Source organism: Triticum aestivum, chromosome 5D (genome assembly GCF_018294505.1).
Source record: "Triticum aestivum cultivar Chinese Spring chromosome 5D, IWGSC CS RefSeq v2.1, whole genome shotgun sequence".
Taxonomy (NCBI): domain Eukaryota; kingdom Viridiplantae; phylum Streptophyta; class Magnoliopsida; order Poales; family Poaceae; genus Triticum; species Triticum aestivum.
In genome coordinates, this window is record NC_057808.1 from 165,197,784 (window position 1) to 165,206,810 (window position 9,027).

Consider the following 9,027-nt stretch of genomic DNA (forward strand, 5'->3'; position numbering starts at 1 on the left):
CTGCAAATTTTGGGGTTAGTCACACTTTTAACATTGCAGATTTGAAGCCTTATTTAGGTGAGGAAGATGAGCTTCTGTCGAGGACGACTACACTTCAAGAAGGGGAGGATGATGAGGACATCAATACCATTGTTAAAGCCACAGCCCTTGTTGCTATACATACTGGACCAATTACTAGAGCTCGCGCACGCCAATTAAATTACCAGGTACTTTTTTTGGTAATGATTCTAATGTTCATGTGAATATGATGGTGCCTAAATTGGATACATTTGTCTTGCTTACAAATGAAGGGCCTAGCTTGGACAAGAAGGATGAACATTGGAGAAAGATCAAGCATGGAGATGATGGCATGCGCAAGGGAAACAAGAACGGAGTTACAAGTGATGATTTCAGGACTTTGAAGCCACCATAATGAGTGCATGAAGCCTTGGACGAAATATACAAGATGCCACTTCATAAATTTCGTCCACAGACTATTATAGGTGTTGCATCACCTTATTATTGGGCCAGGCCCATGTAATTTTGAAATACTAAAGTATAGGCTGTTTTTAGAGTCTGTATATATGGGAAAAACAAAGTTAGGGTTGGTATCGGACCCCTCCACCAAGGGGCCACGAAATTCCCCAATCTTCCTCCATATATACAACCCTTAGTGCGTCGTTTAGATTTTGAATTTTGTTTAGATTAAAAGTTCGCCATAGCTGCAACTTCGCGTACTTCGTTTGTGTTCAACGACCAGACCAAGACGTCACAGAACCCCACCTTGATCAATAAAGCTTTCATCTTATATTTGCAATATTCATATTGCAATCTTAATTTCTTGCTTGTTTTTCGTTTGCTTGCAGGAAATAGACCTTCGTGGTCAGGTTGATCGTGCTCCGGCGTAGTCAATAACCTCTTGGAGTTGGTTTAGCGATTGCTAAGGCGCGACGTCCTCGCCCGTTCGTAGTCAGATCGTCAAAATCTACTCTTCCGAAACGATGTCACCATCTCATCGAAAGACGGGACACCTTTGCATCTATCAACTTCTCTACAACAGAACGATTCCTGGGCAGCGCTTCTTAGCGGCAATGGTTGTGATGGAGCGATTCCTAGGAGGCCCTCCTTGACAGCAACGACTGTGAATGGATCGATTTCCTGGCTGCTTGTGGTGGCAACGGACATGGAATAGGAGAGCAATAGTGAGCCTCAACGAAGCAGCAATAACAATAGAGCCTTGGCAAGAAATGGCTAGCGGGCAACAAAGCAGCAACACAAGAGCTTGAGTTGCTAGCAGGGAGACGAGCAATAGTAATCGACTAGCAGCGACGACTTTTGGAAATATGTTTTCTTTCTCTACCATCATGGTGCCATGGAGCCCAAAATTTTGTGATCTGATGAGTTTATGTTATTATGTCGTACTACTTTCGCTAGTTTCATTCTTTGTGAAGTTGAAATCATTCCTCAACACAATGTTGTTCGACAACCTACATTTAGAGGGCATTATCCCCAACCCAAGTTCGTTCATCAATCATGGCTTCCCATCAATTTGGTTGGACGACTCAATGGACTTTAGATAAAGGAGTGGTAAGAGTGGTAGTCTTGCTGCTCTGATCCAATTGCACTTTCTTTAATGTCTTAGAATAATTTCTGTCTTGCAAGGATTGACACCACAAAGAAGATATCTTCAAAAGATTTTACTATTATTCTTAGGTTTATTGTAAAGTTTGACATTTCAGAAAATTTATATGCACTATGGAACGGAGGGAGTATGGATAAAGTTATAGGTGTCTGAAAAAAGACTGAACTTCCCTTTAACAGTAAAGATACGTCTAAGGTAGACGCATCCTTGAAAAAAAAAGGCTAAGGAGTACCTTTGTCGTGGAACCGAGGCTGGCAAAATGGGTAGGAATCTAGTTTTCTTTTTCTTTTTTTGAACCGAAACCCGTAGAACAATTGTTCTACGGAGTACTATATATAGGTAGGAATCTAGTTGAAGCCAGGAGTAATTGATCAGATTGTCACCAAAGTATTTTACAACGTGTGAAGTGAGGCAAACATATATTCTGATAGGGCCACTTAATGTTCTAAAACAACGCTCAATCGACTTCTATTTACATAACGTTCCACTTGCAAAGCCTATGAAATACAGTACATGGCATGCAAGCCAACTCTAACTCAAGATATATACATACAATGGTACAGTAGTACAGTCATATGAACTGCACCGTGTAGTCGGCTGCATGTAAAATAAGATTACGACATCATCAGGCTCGAAAACTGTCATCTTCGTACACACTATCATTTGCTAGAGCAAGCCAGATGTCCATGTCGAGGTTTTTCATTGCCGATGGCCCTCCGGGAGCGCAACCACTCTGTAAAATGGAACAGCTCTCTCTGGTAGATTCCCATCCTCTTCGTCATCATCAAATAAGAGATTGTAACTATCAAAATTAAGGTAGCAGTCACAACGTATTCTTCAGAAAAGGTGGACATTACTATTATTGCAGAGGATATCTTGCATAACAATAAGTAAGATAGCAGTTTGGGTCTATGTTTACGTACTCATCAGACTTCCTCTGCAATTTGTTGCAGTGCAATTTCAACACATGATGGCAAAAAGAGAGTATTAGTGACATAGCAAATAACGGAAAAGATAGAACAGATCGATAACAGCAACTTGGTGACTTTAAACAGCACATACGGCTTCCACAAACTTCATACATGCCAAGGAATTAACCGAGTAAAAATCATGTTTATGCCACCCAGATGGAATGACTGTACAATGCTGAAGCATGTATATAAACAGGACAAATAATACTAATATATTACGCCTTTAATGGCATTAATATTGACAAGATAATACTATTTGTACAGTAGTAGTCACATTAACTATGGTGAACCAAGCTAGTATCAACTTGTCCTAGAGTATGCGTGCCATACGCCCAATCCCACAGCCATGTTCGTAACCACACTGGTAATCATGCCTCAGGATTCAGGTGACGCAACACAGTAGTAATCAAATTAACTACAGTGAACCAAGTTAGTATCAGCTTCTTACAGGCACCTTCCTGGGGTAGGCGTATGCAATAATAGGCCAATGCCAACAACCATGTTCATAACTACAATGGTACTCCGAAATCGTTAAGGGGTACCCCTAGCAAAGGTCACTCACACCTCCTCTGGTGGTGACAAGTGGTGCACTGCATGTGCGACACTTTTTGCAACCAGGGAGTTTTGTCGGCATTTTTTCCCATGCATGGGAGGCACCGATGGGTTTGTTTGTGTGTTTATTTGTAGATCCGTTTTTTCAAATGTTTTATCTCCTGAACCGCGTGTCCAAATCACGAACTGTTTTCACCGTTGCCTTTCTCGCATCGAGATTTTCAAACTATCCCACGTTGGTAGATTTCGATGAACTTTTTTGGGGCAAATTTATGCTTCCAGCTAGTAGCAATTTGTGCTTCAGTGTGAACTAAACTGTGCTCCCAATACAAACTAAACTGTGTTTCCCGACAGAAGCACAAATTGTGCTCCGTGCGTGGGTTAAGCACTACTTTGCTTCACGGGAAGCACTACTGCGCTCACGCAGACGCGAAGCACTACCATGCTTCACGCTGCTGACAGACCAAAAAAACAAAGAAAAAAAGGGCAGCCAGGTGCACGTAGCTCCCGCTTGCGTAGGGTTCGGGGAAGGGTCCGACCACTTTAGTTCTTTTGTACGCAGTCTTTCCCTGCAGGGTCCGGGGTAGGGGAGCTTTCGCGCAGCGGTGAAGTTGTTACCTTGTGACCTTGAGGTCACGGGGTCACGGGTTCGAGTCCTAAAACCAAAGAAAGAGCAAAACAAAACAAAAAAAAGGAAAAAAACCGAATCAAACCCCCCAAAAAATAAAAATAAACAAGAAAAAAACCAAACCGCCCCGGTGCGGGAAGCGCTTGGCGCGCGAGGCAGCGTTGGGACGCTCCCGCGCACCAGAAAAGTGTCCGCTGGGACACCCAGCCATGGGGTGCCACCCAATTAGTTGCTCCCATGGTAATCATACCACAGGATCCAGGTGATGCGATGCACCTAGGCAGGCCAAGAGAGCCCGAGTGTATCCTGAAAGTTCATCTTGTGCACTGGAAAAGTACCTCGGGTTTCCAAAGTTGTTAGGACTTGTTTTCCAAGTTTTGTGATATTTCTAGCAAAAGTATCCACATGCATTTCTACACCAAAGAGCAGCTACCATGTCTTGTATCGGGAACACTGCTAAGAGCCCTTATTTGTCCATCTATGGTACCAACATAGTAACTCTCAATTTATCCTGAAAGGTGATTCGAATACTAGATTTTTCCATGGAGTTGCCAATGGCAGACACCGGAAGAAAACTATTCATTCCCTACAACAGGATGAGGGCATGATTGAGGGACATGAGCAACTTAAATCTTATATCACTAATTATTATAAAAATTTGTTCGGAGCCCCAGAGGAAGGTAACTTCTCAATGGATGAGTCCCGAACGGATGACATCCCCCAGGTCTCTGATGAGCAAAACGGCCTTCTAACAGCCCCATACTCCGAGGAGGAAGTTAGAAAGGCGGTTTTCCTAATGGAGCAGAACAAAGCCCCGGGTCCAGATGGTTTTCCCGCTGAGTTCTACCAGAACTTCTGGGAAGTCATCAAGTCGGATCTCCTACTTTTGTTTAGCGACCTACATGCTGGCCATCTGGAATTGTTTCGCTTAAACTTCGGTGAGATTACTTTATTACCTAAGGTTAATGAGGCTGAAAGGATACAACAATATAGACCTATTTGCCTCCTTAATGTTAGTTTTAAAATATTCACGAAGGTTGCGACTATTAGGCTAAATTCGGTTGCTGAACATGTGATTCGTCCTTCACAGACTGCTTTTATGCAAAGAAGAAACATCCTAGATGCAGTTGTTATCCTTCATGAAACAGTCCATGAATTACATCGGAAAAAGTTGAATGGGGTGGTACTCAAAATAGACTTTGAAAAAGCGTATGACAAAGTCAAATGGCCATTTCTTCAACAGACTCTCAGAATGAAAGGATTTTTTGCAGAGTGGTGCGCTATGGTCCATAGCTTCGTTTCTGGAGGTAGTGTTGCCATTAAGGTCAATGATGACGTTGGACACTATTTCCAAACAAAGAAGGGATTGCGACAAGGTGACTCGGTATCGCCCATGCTATTCAATATAGTGGCGGATATGCTAGCAGTCATGATTGAGCGTGCCAAGGTTGATGGCCAAATTGATGGAGTAGTAAGTCATCTAGTTGATGGTGGTCTCTCTATACTTCAATATGCCGACGATACGATTCTCTTCATGGATCATGACCTCGAGAAAGCGAGAAATCTGAAATTAATTTTATCAGCATTCGAGCAACTCTCAGGTCTGAAGATCAACTTTCATAAAAGTGAATTGTTTTGTTTTGGTGAGGCTCAAGACGAGGCCCACCTGTACGCTGAACTGTTCGGATGTGGGTTGGGCCAGTTTCCGATCACATATTTGGGGATACCAATACATTATCGGAGACTCACAAATGCTGAATGGAAACATGTCGAGGAGAGGCTGCAAAAAAGACTTAGCAGTTGGAAAGGTAAATTGTTGTCTCTAGGTGGAAGATTGGTCCTCATAAACTCAGTACTAAGTAATATGGTACTATATATGATTTCCTTCTTCCAGTTGCCAAAAGGAGTTTTACATAGATTGGATTATTTCCGATCAAGATTCTTTTGGCAAGGAGATAGCGAGCGAAGAAATATCGACTGGCTAAATGGAGTGTGGTTTGTCGTCCCAAAGACCAAGGCGGGTTGGGCATTCATGACCTTGAGGTTAAGAATAGGGCCCTCCTCGGCAAATGGTTGTTTAAATTACTGACCGAAAATGGTGTATGGCAAACCCTCCTGAGGAGAAAATATGTGGGCTCCAAGGCGGTATCCCAAGTATACTGGAAGCCTGGGGATTCTCACTTTTGGGCGGGTCTAATGGCTACGAAGAATATTTCTTCTCCTATGGATCCTTCTCGATTAAGGACGGCTCGGAAATTAGATTCTGGGAGGACAAGTGGCTAGGAAATGCCACACTCCGGGAACAATATCCGGCTCTATACAACATTGTGCATCACAAGGGTGATACTATTGCCACTGTAATGGAATCATTTCCGCCAAATGTGACGTTCAGAAGAGATTTAATTGGACCTAGACTCCAATCGTGGTACATCCTGCTTTAACGGTTGTCCACGGTGCAATTGTCACATGGGTCTGATGTATTTCGATGGAACCTACATGAGAATGGAAAATTCTCAGTGGAGTCTATGTATAGAGCGTTAATCCAGTCTGATGTGCCAGTTGATAATAATAAGATCTGAAAGATGAACATACCTCTTAAGAATAAAATATTTGCATGGTATCTTCGTCGCGGAGTCATTCTTACTAAAGATAACCTTATCAAGAGGAATTGGCATGGAAGTCCGCGATGTGTTTTTTGTCATCATGATGAGACAATAAAACATTTATTCTTCCAATGCAAATTGGCTCGGTCTATATGGTCAGTCATCCAGATAGCTTCTGGCTTGTATCCTCCTTGTAGTGTTGCCAATGTATTTGGCAACTGGTTACATGGGATTGATCACAGGTTTAGAACTCTTCTTAGGGTGGGAGCGCTAGCCGTTATTTGGTCGCTTTGGCTATGTAGAAATGATAAGGTTTTTAACGATAAAAGTACTTCTCTAATGCATGTTATCTACAGATGTACCGGGACTCTTCGTTTATGGTCCTTTCTACAACGCGTGGAGAATCAAGACCTATTTACGGAGGTGTGTACACGATTGGAGGATACGGCGAGGTATACTTTTATCCAACATGGGTGGCAACATGATCATAGGATTGGCCCACCTCCGCTTTAGGCGTTATACAGACTCTATCTTTGTATTCCGCCTATCTATTTTTCGTTCTTGCAGAGGACTTTGTGTGGCTGTGTGCATCTTAGTTATGCAGAGGCTGGGTGTAATGCTTAAACCTTTTAAGTAATAAAGCACCCCTTTTGGAAAATGGTACATAACAGAACACCTGCATGACTGGCAATAGCGCTAAATATTAATAGTGCACGTTCAAAATGCTGAAATAAGCACATACTTTACAGAGTGTCTTCTTAACCTTTTTTGCACACATCACAAAACTACAAGATTGCAATGTACGTCTAGTCAGAGTCATAGTTACCAGATTCGCTCAAACCATTGTCGAACTCTGATCTAGATCGATCGATCTAGATTGGCGTTCGAATTCGTTCGATTCATTCCAGATTTGCTGTCTGATTCGCGACCCAAGGGCGAACCGACATGGGTGTCCTTCATGTCCTCATAGTTGCTGCTTGACAGTGCTACCTCCGTCACCCTTAATTTCAAGCAAGACGGGAATAGAGTTCAACCAGTAGCACCGTCAAGGAGCAGCCTGGACGTGTCGCTGGAAGGAGATGGAAGAGAGCTGCAGCCAGCACGGAGCAGCGTGCACACGGCGCTGAGAAGGCATGGGAGCAGGCAGAGGAAGAAGCTTCGTAAGGAGGATTTTCAGGGCCTGATTGACCAGTTGAGAAACAGATTAGGGCTCTGGCGAACTGGATTCCTCTACCAGAGCGGTCATTTAATTTTAGTCCAAGCAGTGTTATCAGCCATCCCAATATTTCACTTAATGTCCCTTGACCATCCACCATGGGTGTTCAAGGCCATTGACAAAATCCGCAGAGCATTCCTTCGGAAAGGTACTAATGTGGTAAAAGGCGGCCACTGCTTGGTGAGTTTGAATCAAGTTTGTCATCCGAAGGAGAGCGGAGGACTAGGCATTCTGGACCTAAAGATCATGAGCTCCGTGCTTCGGTTGCGTTGGGCTTGGAAGGCACGTACATCAAATAATCGTGTGTGGAGCATCTTGATAAACCCTTTGGAAAATCATGAAAGGCGTCTACTCGATGCTGCTGCTCGTGTTGAGTTACGTGATGGGAATAGATGTTTCTTTTGGACCGATAGATGGATCAATGGCGCAGCAGTAGAAGATATCACGCCGGAAGTTTTCAGTTCTGTGCCTCCAGTAGCCAGGGAGAGAAGAACAGTAGCAGAAGCAATGGTCAGTGCAGTCGGGATTATAAGGACATAAAGGGGAAAATAAATATTCGTATCTTTCATCAGGTTTTAACCTTATCGGAGGTGATTTCTGAAGTTCAGATTATAGAAGGTGCTGAAGACAAATGGAGCTGGTCATGGAATCCTAAAGGTACCTCTCTCGAAACAGGCTTTCGCCCGCTTTATATATAAAGCAACAACCACAACAAGTACACGGCCGAATGATACAAGATGGTGAGATAACCCTCGTACAACGCCGATCCCAAGATAAATGGATCCCATAGAACGCAAGCGACTATGCTACCGAAAGAGTACATTGGAAGAGCATAAAACAACGCCACACAAAGCCCTAAACACCTAAGTTCCACGACAACGCCCAGGAGGGAGAATGGCGCAAAGTGTCGCCATCGTCGAGTCCAGAAGGGACAAGGGTCTTCACCCGGAACTCTGACACGGAGAGGAGCACCACGACGACGTCTTCGGGAAGAGAACGGCGCCCGCGAGCGTCACCGTCGTCGGCGACAAAGCGCGGAGCTTTCGCTCGGCAGCTCCCCTGTGCCCCCACGAGATCTTCAGGACAAGTGCGGCGAGATCAGATCTCTAGGTCCGGATCAGGGCGACGCCATTGCCAAAGATAAGGAGCGTGCCCGGGCCACCACCGCTATACCTCCTGCCGTCCACAGGACCAAGAGGAAAAGCCACCACCACCAACATGGTGCTCGCCGAAGAGCCAACCATGCGGACCACCCTCCGGAGCCGCCGCCCCGGCATCCATGTCCGAGCCACCACCCATCATCCACATCACGGTGCACCAACCACAGAACGGAGGAAGAGTAAAAGGCATCTCCTTTCACTCCTAGCCCGGCATCAGTCACGAAATTTGTGTCAATGCCTCCACGGTAGGCTGCTTCCACACCTCCCAGCTAGTCC

General features: G+C 44.4%; 1 protein-coding gene across 4 annotated transcripts in view; it reads right to left on the reverse strand.

Annotated features, from left to right (window-relative positions):
• Nucleotides 1–1,969: 1,969 nt before the first annotated feature.
• LOC123119958 (SAGA-associated factor 29 homolog A) overlaps nucleotides 1,970–9,027 on the reverse strand; it is a 58,377-nt gene continuing 51,319 nt past the window's right edge. Inside the window, exons 8-9 of one of the 4 annotated variants that reach the window (XM_044539938.1) lie at nucleotides 2,545–2,558; nucleotides 1,970–2,423 (exon numbers count right to left, since the gene is read on the reverse strand). In XM_044539938.1, the coding sequence (XP_044395873.1) occupies nucleotides 2,321–2,423; nucleotides 2,545–2,558 (117 nt within the window). In that variant the 3' untranslated portion in view covers nucleotides 1,970–2,320. The other 3 variants (XM_044539940.1, XM_044539941.1, XM_044539939.1) reach the window with 3 other exon arrangements.